General features: G+C 35.8%; 1 protein-coding gene across 1 annotated transcript in view; it reads left to right on the forward strand.

Annotated features, from left to right (window-relative positions):
* The window catches only part of LOC120631748, a 103,528-nt gene extending 83,741 nt beyond the window's left edge, over positions 1-19,787 (forward strand). The window contains exons 9-19 of the mRNA XM_039901428.1: positions 3,498-3,678; positions 11,918-12,062; positions 12,555-12,812; positions 13,561-13,690; positions 14,604-14,767; positions 15,769-16,000; positions 16,582-16,743; positions 16,872-17,023; positions 17,802-17,914; positions 18,678-18,860; positions 19,009-19,787. Of these exons, the coding sequence (XP_039757362.1) occupies positions 3,498-3,678; positions 11,918-12,062; positions 12,555-12,812; positions 13,561-13,690; positions 14,604-14,767; positions 15,769-16,000; positions 16,582-16,743; positions 16,872-17,023; positions 17,802-17,914; positions 18,678-18,860; positions 19,009-19,524 (2,236 nt within the window). The 3' untranslated portion in view covers positions 19,525-19,787. The remainder of the gene's footprint in view (positions 1-3,497; positions 3,679-11,917; positions 12,063-12,554; positions 12,813-13,560; positions 13,691-14,603; positions 14,768-15,768; positions 16,001-16,581; positions 16,744-16,871; positions 17,024-17,801; positions 17,915-18,677; positions 18,861-19,008) is intronic.
* The last annotated feature ends 1,283 nt before the right edge of the window (positions 19,788-21,070 follow it).

The raw sequence follows: 21,070 nt of genomic DNA on the forward strand, positions 1-21,070 counted from the left end.
AAAAAGTATATCTACGAGTACCTCGTTATGGTTGTCAAAGACGTTGTAGTTTTATTTTGATGCACACTCGTAGGTTATTTTTCTGTAACTACACTAACCTAAATGTTTATGTTTTATTAGGTATTTCTTCGTTAATAAAACTTAGTTCTAATATGTAATACATACTTTTCCATTTATACTCAAATTAAAAATGAATTTTAACATCTTCACCATTATAAAGTTGACTTTTTTTTTTATTTCTAGTATATAAATATCAGCTTCCACTATACCGAATTTTATTTAAATCCGTTTAGTAGTTTTCACGTGATGCCCGGACAGACTGACATAAAGACAGAAACACAGACAGACAGATAGACAGACAAAAATTAAATAAAAACCTGTTTTGGACTCAGCGTCGATTTTAAAGCATACCCCGGTCAAAATTTTCAAAATATATTAAATGTACAGAAATATTCGAGTTACAGTTTTATTATAAGTATAGATAGATATAAACGACTGTACAAATTCTACAAAAGATCTCTTAGAAATGGAAAGCTGCGTATAGGTACTTTTCGTAAACATTAAGACAAAGGATAACTTTCTTTCGAATTTACTTTTGGTAAGACCGTGTCGCAATTCCAAATATCTCCTTGTTATAAAGTTTGTTATTCGCATATTTGCGTGGAATAACAATGGAAATTCTTTGCAATGTGATCAAATTATTTCGCAAAACTTTTGTATTACACCGTGTTGGGATTTAAGGATTACGTGTTTGATAGAAGGTTTTGTAATTTGGATTTTTTACGTTTAATAGGCTTCATATTCAAATAATCACGTACCCTGTAATCTGGCTGCCTCAACATAATCGATTGTTATGAACGCATAAGTTGTGAATAATGAAGACAGTGGATTTAATATATCGCGATGTACCATGCCCACTTTTTTGTTCGCCATTTCTAGGTATAGGTGTGTGATGTACTATTTATAGTTATAAAAAGTCCTGTATTAGTCACTGTCTTATCAACACCCGGTCGAAATTAAGGATCTGAAATCTAAAGTTTTAATAAGGCTACATTGGTTTGAAAATAATTATCATCTCTTATCACATCAACCCGTTACCGGCCCACTACAGAGCACGGGTCTCCTCCCACAATGAGAAGAGGTAAGGCCGCAGTCAACCACGCTGGCCCACTGCGGATTAGTGAACTCCACACACCTTGGAGAACATTATGTAGAACTCTCAGGCATGCAGGTTTCCTCGCGATGTTTTCCTTCACCGTTGAAGTGATATTTTAATTACTTAAAACGCACATAACTTAGAAAAGTTAGAGGTGCAGGCTGGGATGCGAATTCCTGAGCCGCTTGTTTCCAGTGGCTCCAAGCGTCATAATTACAATTAATTAGAGACCTAAAATTAAACATAAAGTAGGTAATTATTATCCCTTGGAGAAAGCGGTGCGTTTAGGAGATAATTTCAAGTTAGGAATAGAATAGAATATAATAAATTTTGTTGCTGTAACTGTGTAAATTTTTTTGGTGGTGTAGGTGGGAATAGTTCCAACAGTTTACCACTTTCTGGCGTTCAATTTTCTTACATATTTAGAGTTTATATTACAAATTACTATAACACTTAAAATTTTAAACTTTAGACACTACCTAAGAACTGTCACAAAAATATTATAATACGTAGATAGGAAATCAAAAACTTTACTCGCTCAAAGTCTCACGCTACCGCTGATTACAAAATACAATCAATACTAATATTTCACTTTCGAAAGTGAATTTATTTGTTTGTTTTTTTTTTTTTGTTTGTTAAAACAGAGTAGCACTTTGCAGGACCCGTCAGTAAGGTTTTTTTTACAAATGCCGTGGAAATCCTTTGTTTTGCTGGAATAAAAAATGACCTGGCTTACTGGGACCTCTCCGTAGTGGCGTGCACAAAAGATATGCACAGGGCATGCAGATGATATAACATGAAGAAAATCTCCTGTACGAGTTATAAAAAAATTAATAATAGGCATTGTAAGAATTATAAAAAGCCTACCCTGAAGTATTTATAACTAGTACTGGAGATTTTCTTCATTTTATATGATCTGCATACCCTCTCATACACGCCACTGCCTCTCCGTCCTTTAAACTAACTCTATGCCGAAAGTCAAGTCTATTTGTTGCTTAGTTAAGGCGTAAAGTAGGGACAGACAAATAAAGAACAACCAAAACCTATAAAATTTGTAAAGACGATTAGCGCAGTGGGCAGCGACCCTGCTTTCTGAGTCCAAGGCTGTGGGTTCCATTCCAACAGCTGTAAAATGTTTGTGATGAACATGAATGTTTTTCAGTGTTTGGGTGTCTGTATATTATAAGTATTTATAGAATAGAATAAAACTTCATTGCAACAAAACACAGATCTAAAAACACTTAGAAAACAGTAATAGTACTTAGTGCTAGGGTGCAAAGGCGGACTTATACAAATAGTGATCTTTTAAAGGCAACCCGAGCATGCAAAGCTAATATAAAGGTAGAAAGTGGATGGTGCATGAAGTAGAAAAATAAAAAAAAATAAACTTTCATGAACAATACGTCTTATATTTACGTACTAACTACAAAAATACAGGTATAAACGTATTTAGAATATATTATATAATACATTACAATACATATTTATGATACACTAGCTGTTGCCCGCGACTTCGTCTGCGTTTGATTTTGTTTTTAAAGTATTCAGTATAGCTTAGCCTTAAGTGAGTATTGTAGTATATATATACATATATATATAACATGTGACAAATAATTTGCAATAAAATAAAATTGCGACTATAATTAAAGATCTAAGATATCCTATCTCTTAAGTTGGACCAGACTGCTCACGGTGAGCCAATTTTATTTAAAATCGGTTAAGTAGTTTAGGAGTCCATCGCGGACAAACATCGTGACAGGAGATTTATATATATTAAGATATATGCTATCACAAACTTACACAATACATAAATACTCTAGTTTTTTTCATAAAGATATTTATCATCTTAACACAAGTACCCATAACACGAGCTCTACTCAACTTTGGGGCTAGATGGCGATGTGTGTATTGTCGTATTATACTTATTTACTTATTTCATATTAGTATGAATATATACCTACAACGTGTAAAGGAATTACGAAAAACTGTTAAAGGGTACATCAGTGTATTTCATAAGGAATCACCATGTTAAAATATTGAATCAAAAGAAGCATATTTACTTTTCCATACAAACTAATTCAAAACAAAGTGTTTACTTATGACAACCCTAATGAAGATAAAAGACCGAAACTTGCATAGTACCTACTCTACGCGACGCGTACCTAACAAAGTGACAGGAGTTACTTTTTTTACTCTTGCATGTGATGTAAGGGTTGAATCTGATAAAAACTATTAGCGTTCCAGTTTCACATATAAGTCTCAGAGACAGTAAACAATGTACCTCTATAATGCCTCTGAAGTATTATTTCTGTTTTATTAACACGTTGTATCTTTGTTGCAGGATTCTAGTACGAGCAATAAGCTACACGGTTCATGGGCTGATTCCGGCGTCGTGCGTGTTCGCCGACCGCTATAACCGGGAGGAAGTGGTCCGATCGCTCGGAAAGGAGGTCAACATTAACCCACCGTTGATGCTGGGCCAACTGCCCGACACACCTGAAGAGCTGCTGAAACTAGACCAAGTAAGTCAGATCATATCGCGGTTTTGCTATGATAGTGGCACAAGAGGAATATGTAAGACAAAAACCGACCAGAGTTACTAACATAGCTCAACGAGTTGCGAAGCTTAAGTGGTAAAGAGCGGGGCACATAGCTCGGAGAAAGGATGGACGCTGGGGTCCCAAAGTGCAAGAATGGCATCGCAGTCCCGTACTGGTAACTGGTAAGCGTTGAACCCAAGGAGGTGGACAGACGACATCAAGCGCATTTCAGGGACCGCTGGACGCAAGCGGACAAAAAGTATTTGAACTTCCTACTAAAGACCTTAGTCCAGCAGTGGATGTCTATCGGTTGATATGATGTTGATGATGAGAGAACCCAGCTTCACATGGTAAGCTTTAAGGTAATTGTTAAGACTTAACAATTATTCATTGTAATGTCAACGCCTTCTGAGGATGCTCCGATGTATTTAGGTTTGAGGAAGACGACATGACCTCACAAAAGGGGGACAGTAGCACTAGAATGGCCTAGAATAAGTAGAACAAGTTTTTCATCAACTAGACCAACGAAAGCAATGAAATAAATAATCTTTGTTAAATAATAGGTAGAGAAATTGAACATGCGCCTGTTACTATGACAAATTGCTAAGTCTCATCAGTAACTTAACAATGTTGTATTTTTACGTCAACATCTCCTGAGGAAGCCTTGTCGGTATAAAACGTGGTAGAGAGTACATTTTGAAAGATCTGTTTGATGTGGAGTATGAAGATTGAAGAAATTCGACAGTAGAATTTCTTTTTTGATAAAATACATCGAATCGCAGCGCAATAAAAAACTAAGAATTAACGGAAAGGAAATCTGAGATTTCAGATTGAATCTTTTTAATAATTGGTCCTTGTTGTAAAGTTACCATAACTTAAAAAAATTGAATTTGTTACCTATTTTACTAAGGCTTGAACTTCAGCGCTCAAGCCTTGTTCTTACCAGATTTTCGTAAATTTTGTGTAAAACTAGTTTGCAACGGCATTTTGACGGCCATGGGATACTTTTCATCCCGCGAAAATAAAGGGTTCCTGTGGCAATTTTATAAACACGGACGAAATCACAGGCATCAGCTAGTATACTGTTATTAAGCAAAATCATCACATTCGCGTGTTTCTTGATATAATAATTATGACAAAAATGATAGTCAAATAAATTCGTCTTTATCAATTTCAACCGCGAAATATCTTCACAATTTATGTTAAGGAAAAGCAAAAACAATATTGCGCAAACCTCACTTTGACTTTCAAATAAACGCTAACGAGGTCTTTCGCTTTCACAAAACTGATTATAATTTTATTTCTGCGCAAATAAATTCACCCCAAGCGAAATAATATTAGCGGATATACCTGTTTATCTATATAAATAGATAATGAGATGATAAAATCTCAGCGAAAAGACAGTAAACACAACCCTTAAATAGAACAGTGCCTTATCTCGCTTAGCATCCGGCCAGGCCAAGTGAAACACTGGCAAGCGTTTTAGTTAAAGAGCTGGGTAACCATAATATTATTGTGTTCTGTATGATTGTACCGACCATATTTACGGTCATTGGTTTTTTTTTTGTTATAATACTTCACTTTACATAATCTCTGTGGTAATTCCTACAAGTAATTACCTTAAATTAAATATGTTCATTCGCAACTTTCAATTAAAATATCTCAGACGCAACAAAAAAAAATTAAATTTAAATTCATTAGACAGCATTATTACAACATGGATGTGAAAATTTAATAAAGGCATATTGTTTAACCCATATTAAAATCAAATAATCACTATCATCAATAGCTTAAAACAGTCCGATACTGGACTAAAGGCCTCTCGTGGCGGGAGGGTTTGGCTAAAGCTCCATGTAGACGGGTTGGTGATCGCAATAGAGCACATGGACACTGCTGCCCGTTTTCCATTATATTTCCTTATTCGCCTCGTACGACAACCGCGGTAAGACAAGGGGTGATGACAACTGTATTCTGATCTGCCGTCACAACATGACATAAAACAAAACTGTATATAAATTCATAACATATATAAAAACTATACAATGTTTAAATATCTTACTCTGTGAACTACACATTATAAGCAAGCTTCGTTGCGTTTCAATCTCACGGGAATGTTTGAAACAGACGAGCTGTAAAGTATCCTATGCCTCCGTCAAGAAGTCTATCCCAATAAACAGACGAAAAATAAATTGTTGACCGACTCTCAGTGCTGTATTCCCAGCGTTTGTTTTTTCAATTCCCAATGACGAAATAAACGACGCCACTGTGAAACATTAATGAGAAACGTAGGAGGGAGGGTAATGCGCCCTTCCTTCCTCTTGAGCAACCCTCCTTCGAGCTTGCAACTAATCACGATAATGAACTAATGACAAGTTTCAAGCAAAACTACTTTGGAGCCCGTATCAACTTGGCCTTTTAACACGAACAGAGACTCTTATGTTAATGGACCTGTTATGAATAAAGTTTCGTAAATTAATATTGATGTGAGTGCCCTCAAACATTGATCCACGGTCCTGAGCCGCTTGCCTCCAGCGGCTCCCAGCAACTCGCCTGATGTCATCTGTCCACTTCGTTGGGGGCCGACCTACGCTGTACTGTAGCCTTAATACAAGATTTGTTCGTTCGCAATCGACAATCATTTTCGAGTATGGTATACTTAAACATCGGCGTAAAATGGATCGTTTTAAAGGTATACCATCTATATAAAGCTATATTAAATTTGCTTACAGTTCTTAAACTCGAGCTTGTAACAGAACGTTTGTTACACAAATATCTGGATACAGGATTTGCAACTCTAAAAAGAGAAATAGCTAGGATATCTTGTACTAAGGCTACTGTACTGATACATTACTTTGGTCGTCATTAATATCATTAGTTTTGGTTTTTAACCACGCTCGTTTTTTGGCACGTCCGATGATTGGCTGGAATAAGATGCTTTAACTTTGAACCTTGAACATTGTTGCTTGTTCAATAAAGAGACAAAAAATTATCGGTAGCCTAACTGACGTACAAGTGGGCACCGGTATTCCTCATCAGAAGTGATATTTAGACCCACCACGCAATAACAGCCGTATTTCCTACCTAAAAGCCATATACAAATCCAGTTAGTCACTAGGGTTAACGGTGCATAGTTTTTTTTTCATATTGTGTGTAGCTGATTAACCCTAATGATTTTAATAGCGTAACGCGGGTTTATTGAGGATCCTCGGAATGAGGCTCTGCCAGGAAGAGTTTGAACCCTAGAGCTCGAAGAATCAAAGGGATTGTCAGCAGCCCGAGGGAGCCTCACTTGATGCCGAACTTCGGCTCAGGCGAGATTCGGCCGGTTCAGGGGTTGACTGTGAATCCTGATATCATTTTCAGTAGTCTCAATCTAATCGTTAGGGTCGTGAGTTATATCTTTAGGCATTATCTTGTTGAGAGTGGCGCTAAGGTTGAGTGAGTAAAAAGAACCCGAACTATGAGAGGATTGGGATGTCAGATGAATGGAGGCAAAGTTGCAAGAATCATATTAACGTGCGTTGCATATTAATGCAAAAACAAGTTGCAGTGGTTAAGAGTAATTAAAATATCACTTTCTTCAACGGTGAAGGAAAACACCGCGAGGAAACCTGTCGAAGGAGACTCGTGCTCTGCAGTGGGCCCTTAATGGGTTGATGTGATGATGATCATGATGTAATAGTCTCTCTCATCGCTTCGTATCTGATTGGGAAAATTCTTGGCAAGATTTTCCAGAGATAGCTTGCCCACAGGACATGGACAAATAATACTTTCTAAAAAGTAACGGTTCTGTGAGATTTGAAAAAAAAAAATCACCGGCCATAACCAGTATTTAATACCTGCTCACTGCGATCTAAAAAGCGATGTGATATAGGTCTAGTACATCATAATATAACTATACATACTCTGAGTAAAAAACACTTTATAAGTTTTCCGTACAACCTCAGTTATTTGTACAACCTCAGTTCATTTTACCCGACTAACAGACCCATCCAATAAGCATGATACACATAATACGGTTTTCCGAAAACGTTATCCATTTTAAACCGCTAATTCTGTTAACACTAACAAGGCTGCGTTATTTGAAATAACATTCTGCAAATACGTAACATAAGGTCTATTTTTAAATAGCCTGATCTAGGGCAAGTCTGTTCGATCCAGCGAACTGCCAATTTTCATTAGGTGCCGTCGGAGGTATAAGTCAAAACTTTGTTGAGAGACTACTCGTGCTGTCCGCCCTTTATGTATGAACTCACTGAAATACGTCGGGTTTTATGAATATAACGGGCAGGCGTGTGTGAATTAATGCCAAGAAATGGAATTTCACCTGGAATTGTTGCCGAGTTCAGACAAAGCCTTTCAGAAGAATTTGTTTGCATGAGAGCTTTTGCGATGCGATGATAAAACTTTTTACCGAGTTCAAGGCGATGCTCAGTTGAAATACATTGCTTTTATTATGAAGTACTTACATACTGTTATATATTCTTACAGTATATTTTTTGTTTGTTCTACTAAAATGAAGACACCGAATCAGCTCTTTCCTTTAATCAGCAATTATAAATGGATCATATAATTGTATACAACTGCTAACTATCGTTTACAAGCGCCTCTCCGCGATTTCTTCCGTGTATGAGTCAACCTTAAAAGATAGTCGTAGCATGATGATTTTAAACTATAGCCTATCTCGATAAATGGAATAACGCAAAACGTTTTTCGGGAAGAAAGAACTAGGTATTCCTGAAATAAGCACGTTCAACCAAACGAACTATTTAGCTTTATAACATTAGTTTAGATAAGTATGTGGGTTACCAGTGAGTAATCAGTAGCTTTTAATATATAGGCGAGAGCTCAACCTTGCTTGTTCAGAGGGTATCTATTCCTATAATATCATGTCGACGTGAAAATTCACTTATATCACATACTTAGGTGATGGAGCAAACTTAAGTGGAAGAAGCAAACGAGGTCTTTGCAAATTCATTATTATCAGCTGTACCTACGGATGTTTCCGTCGAATTTCGTGTAATCCGCAGCACAACAAGCTAACTATTAGTAAAAAGAAGCAGTGAACCACTAAACCAATGAAATGTATACGTACAAAATAAAGCGTAAATAGCTCCTACCTGCTCAAAGAATACACTTCGAAAGTAATGAACTGCAAATATCCAATTCCATTAATGCTACACGTGGCAGAGACGGGAATACTAATGCCACTCGGTCAGTCTTCTCAACTATTCCCCTACATTCACTGATTGAAATCTAAAAATAAGGGAGAATTTGTTTTTTATTTTTCTTTATTACGCCTGTATCGGTCGTTTTTCTGACATGATGGAAAATTTCCATTTTATATCATTAGGGTGCCTTCACCGTCACTTTTGTCGAATCTGGGTATTGAATTGCTTTTGTGAGTTTTAAGCTTGAGCAGAAAGCTTAAGCTTTTCCTCAAATTAAAAACAACAATTGTGTGTGTCACAACTGTTATGTTTTTAAAGATAGAGTTCTAGTCAGGTAGATTGTTTTGCAAAGAGTAATTTAGGATCCTTTTTACCGCGTAAGAAACACTACGATTTTGAAGATTTTTTTTTTTTTTATTAAGTCATTAAGTCAAAGCGGGACAGCAAAAAATATACGCTGACAGATACTGGTAAATGCTAGTTAGCGAATATTAGGCATGTATTTTATTTTATTGTCACTTCAGAGGCATTTAATCGACGTAGTTGCGGGCTAAACAAGCGAAGTAATAAATTACATATAAAAAGTATTCCGTACGTAGCTGGTAATTCTTTTATGTGAACTTTATTAGGTAGAAGGGTCGTAAAATGTATTCTCATCAGACGACTACCCTTGTTTGAGAATAATAATATACAATATGCTCCCTATGTGAGGACTTTGATGCTTGAATTGTTATATAAAACAAAAGTAGAGCAGCCCAGAGGGTAGGTATATTTATATGTACGAATACTAGATCATACTCACACCAACGTAATTTACAAGTGAATTTTGATACATATGCCTTTTAACCTTCCTTAGCGATCTGGAATGATTACAGTTTCCTTTATATAATTATATTATTTTTTTATTTTCTCCAAGTGTAGGTAACCACTTATATTTACTGTGTCAAAAGTATAACTTTGGCAAGTTTAGTCAATATAGAGTTAGTTGTGTTACGCTAAGTGAATTTCTGTGTCGAGACAATTGAGTTCACATAAATTCGTAAGGGAGGCTGAGAATCGACATTACTTTGACTTTGTCATTAATTACTCCCGTGCTTAAGTATTCGCACCGATTGAAATATTTGAGCAGTTTCTTAAAGTGATCGAATTAATTAATGGTTATTATAGGTTATTAAAATAAATGTTATATAAGTAAATAAAGCTCCATCTTTATTGATTGGTTACCAATATTATGCCCGATATAAACTCTAGTAGTAGAAGAACTTTTTATGACAACGCTTGCCAAGGGAAGTACTTACTACAGCCATACTTATTTCCGGGTTGGGTTCCGGTCTGAGCGGTGTGATTGCCGTTGTAACTACAGGCTCATGAGTACAATCATATTTTTTTTTAAGGAGATATACTGCTATGAAATATGAGGTAGAGGTATGTTTAATTTTTTCTTATGCTACAAAAGTACTGAAATCGTGTTTGACCCAAGATTAAGTAATTTAAGGTCTTAAAAACTTCATATATTTTTTTCCTAGGACAAATATGCCACCATTTCAAAGATACAGTGCTTTGAAAACCTCCGTTTTAGCACATATGTCCTAACACAGCGCATTAACACTTAAACCTCAGGGTCCTCAGGTTGATGGGCATATAACGGCGCTGCATGCCCTGCGAAGTGACCACGATGGTTTTTGCACTGACCATCAGCTGGACATTCTTGGTCCGTCAATTATTGCTAGAAACGCGAAGGTAAACACGAGGTAATTACTATGCGAAGAGAGCAACTGTCATAATTAAGTGAGTGGATGACTTACAGCTCTAGCACTTCGCTCACTACGAATGACCCCAGAAGACAGACTCTTTTTGCATCGTTTGGCGGTAATGATAGTTTAATCTAATGCTTCATATCTCTCTGCTCCTAGCCGTAATAGAGAATATCGATACATCTTGAGACATGATACTCGTCGCTTCCGCGTCTTTTGATTCACTTATAGTTTATCCAGCGCAGCGAGCGCCTAGAACAGAATCCATAAGATAAAACGAGATTATCGCTTCCGCGTATCCCTCATATAATTTGTAAGTGCAACGTGTAACGTGTATGATGGGTAATGATGAATAATTGCCAATTTTTAACAATCACATAAGTTATCACTTATAACTAAATAAATTGGCTAGCTTTTTTAAATTTCTTTTAGTTTAAAGTGTTTTTTTACTTGTAAATATTTTCTTAGTTTACTTTTAAATAATATTCTATACCAACGGAATATTTCTCGTTAAAAGAACTGAGAATCTCGAGAGAAACAGTATAAAGATAGGAAAGAGAAAGATAATTATCTCTCTCATTACCATAATCATCTCCCGATGTCCCCCGAGCCTGATGTTTATAGGGTATACGCGATACCGACTATACTTGTTGATCAAAGACGTAATACCGAAATAGATTGGCTCCTCGTCTCGTAATAATTTACTTATAAATTTTCCTGCGCTCCGCGTAGAAAATATGATACTAACAACATTACTGCTTAGATTCAGCGAATGTTTCAAACATTTCATATTTCTCTTCAAAGCTGGGTTAAGAGGACAAGTAGGTATAGGCGGGATTCTCCGTACAAATCTATTTCCTATTTCATCGCCGGATAATGCCTCTAGAGCTATCATTTTCTTTTCGCGTGTCGAGTGTAGACATTGTTTTTTGTTTTCTTTTAAAAGCTTATTACTATAGATAATCTGACCTTCTTAAATTACCTTTGTTTTACCGCCATAATAAAAATTAAAAAATAAATGCTATGCATTCTGTCCATTTTAATCGTGATGAAAATTTGCCTATGTCACCTGTGTACTATCTCTATGTAATTATATTTATCGACGATAAAAATGTTACTTTTTTAGTATCTTTAGTTAGGAGAATAAAATCATAAGAACGTCATTAACGTACCCAATTGATAATAGAAGAGAGAGATTTGCGAACGAATTTATGAAATTTGTTAGGACGGGCATAAGCTAAATTAATAATTATAAAAAGTTATTGTAATTAAATGCTTTTCATTTGTCGCTTGCAGGTATTTATAAAATCGGAGCTGAAGGTCGGAGTAATATACGTAAAGGAGAATCAATACACTGAGGAAGAAATATTAGACAATAACGAGAATTCACCTCTATTTGAAGAGTTCTTGCAAGTTCTTGGGGAGAAATTTCGTCTCAGAGGTAATTATTAAACTATCTATACGATCTGAATCAATATATTCAATATAAAAGGGCAATGCCTAAATAAGTTATGTCTAATCTAAGAAGATCCAAACCGTCCGCCAATAGTTCCGACCTAAGAGAAGGTGAAAGGTTTTTTTTCTATAGACATTGCATGCAATGGGTATTCCATTTAGGCGATGCCGAGGTTTAGAGAAAACGGGCGTAAGGATCCCACAAAACTACGGATGGGCCAAGAATTTGCATGAAAACGGAAAATATATTTTAAGCACGAAAATCATTCCATTGTGCTGGTCTCACATTTGACGGGTTCTTTTTTCAAAAACTACCATAAATAATCAGCATTCTGATTTGTAGAGAAACATCTTTTAGTTCATAACTTCATAGCACTTTGACGTGAGATTCCATGGTCTTCCTATATGAATACTTGAATAGATATAATGAGGAAATATTTATTTTCTAAACAATCGAATAACTGAAATTACCTTTCAGGTTTCGACAAGTACAAAGGGGGTCTTGACACAGTCCACGATCTTACTGGTCTGTATTCCGTTTACACGAATTGGAGAAGCATTGAGATAATGTTTCACGTTTCGACTCTGCTCCCCTACGAGAAACACGACGCTCAAAAGTTACAAAGGAAACGGCATATTGGAAACGATATCGTGTGTGTCGTGTTTTTGGAAGCGGACAATACTGCGTTTTCGCCGGCTTGCATTAAGAGCCACTTTTTGCACACGTTTATTTTAGGTAAGTATATAATTTTTTTTTTGTAGATTTTAAAATGCATATAAAAATTTTGGAACCGACAGGATTTGAACCTGCTACTCTCAACTGTGACAATCGTGGCCTGAGTGCTTTTCCCCCAGGCTACAGATCTCCCTCGAAGCTTTGCATGCAGAGAATGCATTTTAAAATGTATGAAATACATACAATTTTTTTTTTTTTTTCCAAAAATCTAGTGTTCTATAAATTAAAGGTATCCATCAAAATGTAACTGTATACTCCGCAATAACATGTTTTTTCTATGTAACTGGAAAACTATGTTTTGGTTTTCATTATCCTTAAGAGGGTGCGTTGTTTTGTCCTGGAAGCTTGTAAATCTCTACCTCCGGGACAGAACTACTCTGGGCATTGAAATTTACATTCATTTTAAACTAGTACGTTTTGAGGTACAAATGGACATCTTTGACCCCTGATAGCATATATTACTCTCATTTCTTTCAACTAACTCTATGCCAAAAATCAAGTTGATTGGTTACTTAGTCAGGGCTCAAAGGAATAAACAAACAAACTACCTACCTATGTTAAATCCTTCACTACAGGTTGTATCGCTTTGATTTCATAGACAGAAATCTAAGCGATAGTCTTATCCTATTATATGAATGAAGCAAAAAATTCCATATCACAGTTTCGTGTGCCGAAAATTCCCCATGTCACCAGAGAAAATTGTGAAGAAGCGCCAAAATATGTCTAATAAAAAAATTGAAAATTCCAGTGCGAGTGTCTGCTAAAATTAAAAGGCGACCCACTAGATATGAAGTGTCTGTCGTGACTCGCGACGAGGTCGGCGCCTACAAACCCTACTTGTGGGAGCAGAGTGTGTTCGACAAAGGACCCATGTTCAGGTGACGAGCTCTTTCGAAAGCTTCCGATCATGTTTGAGCAGTCAAACAAGTGCCTCCGATGTGTAGGTAGAGCTAAGTAAAGAAATCTTGTGAAATTATCTTTGCCAACACAGGTGCCTTCTTCCTTTTTTTATCTTCTCACTGTATTATTATCATTACATGAAAATGTAATATGCGATTACGTTTATCAATGAAACATCAAATGAAATACTAACACTAAGGAAAACTTTATGTCGGGTTTCATTTGGCTAAACAAAAATAATGTTGGTCAACTAACTCGTGTTGGGAAGTTTCGCACAGAATTCAATTGGGGAGAAAAAAACCTAAAAACGTGTGTGTCAATGAGATAACTTTTGTAATTACAAAACGGTGCTTCTGCTGCGAGTATTTAGTACGCTCTATATTCGGCATTGTCATTAAAAGGTCATTAAACTTAAATCTTAATGCAATTTCACTTATAACCTATTATTATTAAATTTTTAAACCCGACTTGCGACCATTGTTTACTTTTAAGTGGTAATAACTACCAATTTTCATCGTAGCAAAAGTAGCATAAAGTTGCCTACCAAACTCCTCGACAATTATCAATTTATTATTTAGATTTAGATATTTTGTATTATTAATAGATAGATAGATAGATATCTATATAATTAGGTAATCGATCATCAAAGCCCACTAACAACAGTCCACTGCTGGACTAAAGGCCTCTCCCAACGGGTGGGTTTGTCTGTTATTAACAAGCTGGGCAGACGGATTCGTGATCGCAGTATATGGTAGTAGTAGCACAGTGAGTCTTCGCTATGTTCCCTAAGTCACCTCGTACGACACCCGCGGGAATAGATGGGGCGGGGCGGATGGCATTAATTAATTAAAGATGGCATAATGAGAAAAATAATATAAAGTTTAATTTTAGAGAATGGCTACTCACGAAAATAGTAAATGGCGAAAGAGCATCGTATTCAGCGCCAAAATTCGCGAGGATGCAAGAACGCACGCGGAGTCAAATGCTAGAGGATATAGTAGCTAACCTGCAAAACCACGCGGAGACTGGTCAAATACCGAAGCCTTACAGAAGAGGTAGGTTCTTTTTGACATCACCCGAGCTTCTAAAGTGGTATTTCATTTTCCTCATAAATCAAACTGCTCGAAATTCTTGACCGTTATTGGTGTTTTTTTTTTTAAACTTATGGTTTCTCTTGGATAAGTATCATCTATATCGCTGGCATGATCTATATTAATTTCATTTAATCTAGGAGTTCCTATTAAAAACATAATAAAGTAGCAAATTTTCAACCTAAAAAAGTTTCCAGGTGAGGTTCTGTAGAAAATGTTTTAGGAAATATTTGGACATCGTATGCCTATCTAGTAGTATAATTTAAAAAAATATGCTGATTGCAGTATATGAATGTGTATGTAAAACCTACTAAATTAATGGTGCTGCATCAAAGAGACATAAAATACATAGTGATGTCTAATGCAAGTGTTTTTTTGTGTTATTTTAGGCTATACACTAATCTTAAAAGGGGGAAAATACTCCTTTTTATTTAGTATCAGATTTATTATTTGGATTTATATTAATTCTCAGCTTCCACCCAGCAATCTCTTAAACTTTTCTCCGCTATCCTACCCGACAGGTAAATTGTATAAATACGCCATTAAGCCAAAATTGAATATGAATATGAATATTATTTTATTTAATTATTTATGTTTATAGTATATATATATCTATATATATATATATATATATATATATATATATATTTTATATATATATATATTATTGCGATTTCCCGTCTCTCATTGCCTTATTCCAATAGTTAAGGTAGCCTGGAAGAGATCACTGTTAGTGATAAGGCCGCCTTTTGCATATAATTTATGTTAATGTAAGTGTTCCAGTGTGAATTTCCTTTATATGCAATAAAGTTGTTTAAAATAAAAAAAAATAAAAAAAATCTTTTTCAAATTTATTAAAATCAATATTGACAATGCCACGATCTTTAAAGAATCATTGGAAGGTCGTGGTCAGCAATTTAAACAATAAACATTAAAACTAATTTAGTTATTTATTTTCTTTTTAGGTTCTTGGCGTCCTATAGGACACATGCGACCTTCATCTCCACTGCTAGACTCAGTCAGAGATCAATTTGAAGACTACGACCAATTGGCAAAGGATTTCACGCGAGTGTTTCTCAATAGCGAACTTAATTTTGCACAAAATGCTCAGCTTTTCGACGTAGTGTTCCTGGTTGGACAGTCGAAGCAAAAGACGAAGTTTATTGGCGTTCGAGCTATACTGGGAGTTAGAAGCAGGTAAATCTTCTAAAGCTATATTTTATTCATCGGAACTTGAAAGTCATGATATCCAATAATAAGCTCTGCTTTATAATCAGACAGTATTTTTTGAACCAATGATCAGTTAAAATCGTTAGAAAACGTGCACTAGGAGCCGGGGGATCAAATCTTGGGCAATCGAGAGTAAACCTTAGTTTCGATATATCTTGTAATGTATTTAAACCATTACGTACTTACGTTCTAATCGATAAAGCATACAAACCTAATTTTCGATAGCAAAGACTTGAATAATGTGCAAACCTAGAATGGTTTTACCTATTTATATATAGATTTTAAGTATGATAGACAAGGTATTGAATTAAAATTACCTTGTCTATCATACTTAAAAAGAATTGCTATTATTCCACCAAACACAAAATAGGCGTTGACATCAAAGCTGTGGTCAGCCGTAAAAAATATACAAGTCTGTCCTCAACTTAGAGGTATATATTGTGAGGTAGATATTGTGCCACTTTTAAATAGACAGTAGATATAAGCTACTTGCCCATATCTACACAAAAAAGTTCTTTAATTCTCAACAAAATTCGTCTTACTTGCAGAGTTTTTCAAGAAATGCTATACGGCATACAGACAGGCTTCGGTTCCCCTCAAGTGCCGGTGGCCGAACTACTCGCGCGACCGGCACCCACGCTGCTTTCGCCCACGCCCGCTAGACAGAAGAGCAGTAACTTCTTACAAGTTCCCGACATTGAATCACCGAGGTCAATAGTATTTATATTCATAGTACTTTGTTTGGACGGACGATTATTGTCAACCTCAATAAATATTATATCTTGTAAATTATACTATCGGAGTATATACAAACTCATGAATTTGGTTTTTTTTTCAGGCCAAAAAGTGTACCAAGTTCACCGATGGTTAAACGTGCATTCTCTCGTCTTGGCACCATCACAGCTGGTTGGGGACGCTCCATACGAAAGCAACACTCGCAGCTTAATGCTGATGACAAGAAAAAATGGGCTAGCTCCCAGGATTGTTCCAGTAAGTAATTTATTTAGTCATATGAAACAAAACTTTTTCCCAGTTATAATTATATTTCATCCTCAGCCTGTTATTTTTTTGTAATATGGGCAAAGGGCATTGACGGCCGACTGGCGCAGTTGGCAGCGACCCTGCTTTCTGAGTCCAAGGCCGTGGGTTCGATTCCCACAACTGGAAAATGTTTGTATGATGAGAATAAGTGTTTTTCAGTGTCTGGGTGTTTATATGTATTTTCTAAGTATTTATGTATATATAATTCATAAAAATATTCATCAGTCATCTTAGTACCCATAACACAAGCTACACCTTGGGGCTAGGTGGCGATGTGTGTCTTGTCGTAGTATATTTATTTATATTTATTTAAAGGCCGACTTCCTACTCATAGGGGAGCCGCTGGGCCGAGGTTTAGAGCGCAGAGTGACCATACTCCAAAGCAACCTATATTAACGCAAGCATTAATTATCATAATCACAGTGAAAATAACTGAGACCGACGCGATGGTACAACTAACTGCCACCGAGCTGGTACCGACAATATCTTAACAGAAAAATCAAAAAATAGGTTTGCCAATGTCGAAATCTAAAAAAGGTACTTACTTAATACGGTACTTAAGGTTTTATGTACAACAACGAAGCTTAAATAGGTACTATATTTCCTTGAAATATTCGTTTTTCGGAGGTTTAAAGTGTTTTGATTTTCATAATAATATATTCTGATCTGACATAGCTATATATTAACATAATATTGTTCCAAAAACATAAAAAATATTGATTCACAGATAAGGAGAGTAAAGACAAGGACAAAGATAAAAACGCAGCATTAGCGGTGCCAAGGCTGTCGGTATGCGCCGATGCGCAAAAAGTGGACCGTGCCAAGCTCGCGCAAACTGAGGTATGAATATATTTTTTACATTTCATAAGCCAAATGTATGTATATATGTAGATGCTAGGCTTAGGTAAGTTCAGGATACAGACTCTACTGCCAATCTATGAAGGCAAGGCTGAACCGCAGCAACCATCCTGTGGTCCTTTGCGACGTTAAAGATTGTACCCGACGAACGACCAAACAACGAGCGTGAATCTTGTGATTTGTCGTACACGGGACGCAAACTTGGACGCCACAGGTCGGACATGGTGGGGTGGCTGTCGCTTCATCATCACTTCAATCGATTGGCATTCACTGCTAGACGCTAGACGTCTGGTTTATGTACAGAGTTCCAAAATCCACAGTCCTGGGCCGCTTGCGCCGCGGCACGTAGCGACTCATTTGATGTTGTCTGCCCACCTCGTTGAGAGTCAACCAACGCTGCATTTACCGGTGTGGGGTAACCATTCCAGCACCCTGGGGCCCCAACGTCCTTCGATTCTCCGAGCTATGCCTATGCCTTGCTAATTGCCACTTCGACTTCGCGACGCGATAAGCTATGACGGTAACTCTAGTTACGGACTACGTCTACGGATCTCCTCATTTCTGATTTGAACTTGCATAGCTCTCGCTTAGCTTGTGGCAATCAAAGGCTTTTATGGTAAGAATTTTAACAGCAAATCGACTACTGAAAAAACCGAGCTGAATGCTTTGTAAACTTCTGGTTTGTAAATGTATAAAATTAAAATTTATATAAAAATTACCAATAATATTCCTTTTTTCTTTTCAGTTCTCTATAATTGAGTTTGACCCTGAAACCTTTCGTATACTTCTGGACTACTTGCACACAGGCAGTTGTCCACTCACATGCGCTTCTATACCTGGACTTATATGTGCTGCTGAGCATTACGACTTACCTGAACTGTTACAAGCTTGTTTCCATCACGCGAAACAATTCCTTAGGATAGAAGTGGTAAGACATTACTTTTTAAGGCAGAAGCCATTGTTTAGATTAATAAGAAGTAATATAATAATAGATCAATGAATATCTTATGTCTTGTTAAAACCACCAATGTAAGATTTTACGATTAAGTATGAATTAGCAATAATTCTTTTTTCAGGTATGCACAATGCTCATATCATTGGAGAACTACTACTGGCGGTATACATCGGCTTCGGAACTAGTGAATATGATACTAGCCTTCATCGAACAAAGGGCGTACGCTCTATTCCAGACCGCCGAGTTTCTCAACCTCTCAGAGTCCATGGTGCAAATGATTATGTGCAGGAACCTCGAAGTGCCTGAGGTCAGAAAATTTGAAGCTATGCTCAGCTGGGCACGTAATAAAATAAAAACTAAATCTGCCAATAAGACTGACGCTAGAAATGAGTTTAAATGCATAATGGAGAGGCTAGCGAGAGACTTAAAGCTCTATAGGATTTCCCCGCAGGAGTTAATAAAAGTGGTACTCCCTTCAAAGGCAATAAAGAATGAGCGTATTCTTGAGACGCTCATGTATCAGGCAAATTCTGGAATGTACAGAATACAGGACAGCTACATAGAAGCCTGCCAGCAACGCTTACAAAAACAGGACTCGAGGTTTTCTGAATTCGAAAGTTTTGATTACGGCATATAAACTTGGAGCTGTGAGGATATCAGTGTATTAGATAGATTACGAAGAGCGATAAATTTGGGTTCTTCTCACTGTGGTATGTTGACGCCTTCAAAGAATATTATTGTTATAGATGTACTTTAGTAGAGGTGCGAGAAACATTTGTACACTTCTCGGATACCTATTCCTTGTTGTTGTTCATTGATACCTATATATTTTTTACATCTAGCTAGACGTGTTCAGTAGAATCATCTCTATTTTTGGTACCAAATTTGAGATTACAAGTTTGTGATCTGAAGAATGAAAAATAAAGTGTTTTTGGATGTACGAAGATTTATATTAACTTACCGGTACAAAGATTTACTTATGTGATCCATGTTTGAAAGAAATACGATCTGGATAAGGACCTGGATATTGTTTATTTAGTTATTGCGTATTTTTAATTACAATAAACCTTATGAAGTGAAAAATATCCGCCCTGACAGTTAACTAAAAGCGGAATCATTTTGCTCACTCTACAAATTAGACTTTGGAGGCATCTTTCTATCTTTAAGTACCAGTTTAAGGTATAGCCCCGGAGAAACTCGCCACAACTTGCTTGTAGAAAACGTCACGCATGAAAAATGACTGATTGCTGATAAAAAGTAAGGTATATTATTATAAACACATGTAATCGAATTCTAAATGTTAGATGTAAAATGTTACATAATCGAGTAACGTGTAATGTACTCAATAATCAAAAATGAATCGCAAATTACTTTAGTTTATGTAGAATAATAGAGTGTGTAGTTGCATCTCAAGAACATTTTTATGAGAAAACGTGCTGTATTCTTACTTTAATTTTATTCCTCAGTCTTAACGAGGCATAAAATAAAAAATGCTCTCTTTTCCTGTTATCACATATAAAATGTATATTGTAATAACTTTACATAATGTATTTATTTCTACAAAAGAAGCTTTAAACTTCTATTAAACCTTTGTGTGCCTACGAAGTAGTATATACCTGATATGAATGTCTAACGAATGATTACTGTAACCCTGCAAGTCAGTTTTCCTCCTTTTAAGTTATATTAATATTATAAAAAGTTAAATATTAAAAAATTACGTTAAGAATAATTTTTTGTGATCTATTTTTATACAAGATGTAAGGTAACACCAAAATTAGGGCAATATTTTACTCGTCCTATATTTCTTGGCCAAGGGATTTTTTGTCTTGCTATAAATACATTCAAAATGAATTTGCTATAAACACAATATTATCTAGATGGCAGTAATATATGCTCTTTTTTTCTTATAAGCAAACACATGTGTATTAATATTGCCACATAATGAAATTTGTAAAATCTCATAACATTTGAAACAAAAATGAAAAAAAAATCTGTATTTCTTCATTTATTTTTATTGTCACTGGGTATTTTTCGTTCTTACTTTTGAAATTGCTTTCTATAAATATTACCTAATACTATAAACTTTTTTTTTGTTTTTTTTTAATTGTTCTAGCATTTTAACAAATGTGCTGATAATTATTATACATAAACTTTTTAAAACTTTATATACTTACATAAGAAAT

The sequence above is a fragment of the Pararge aegeria genome, chromosome 18 (assembly GCF_905163445.1).
Source record: "Pararge aegeria chromosome 18, ilParAegt1.1, whole genome shotgun sequence".
NCBI classification, from domain to species: Eukaryota; Metazoa; Arthropoda; class Insecta; order Lepidoptera; family Nymphalidae; genus Pararge; species Pararge aegeria.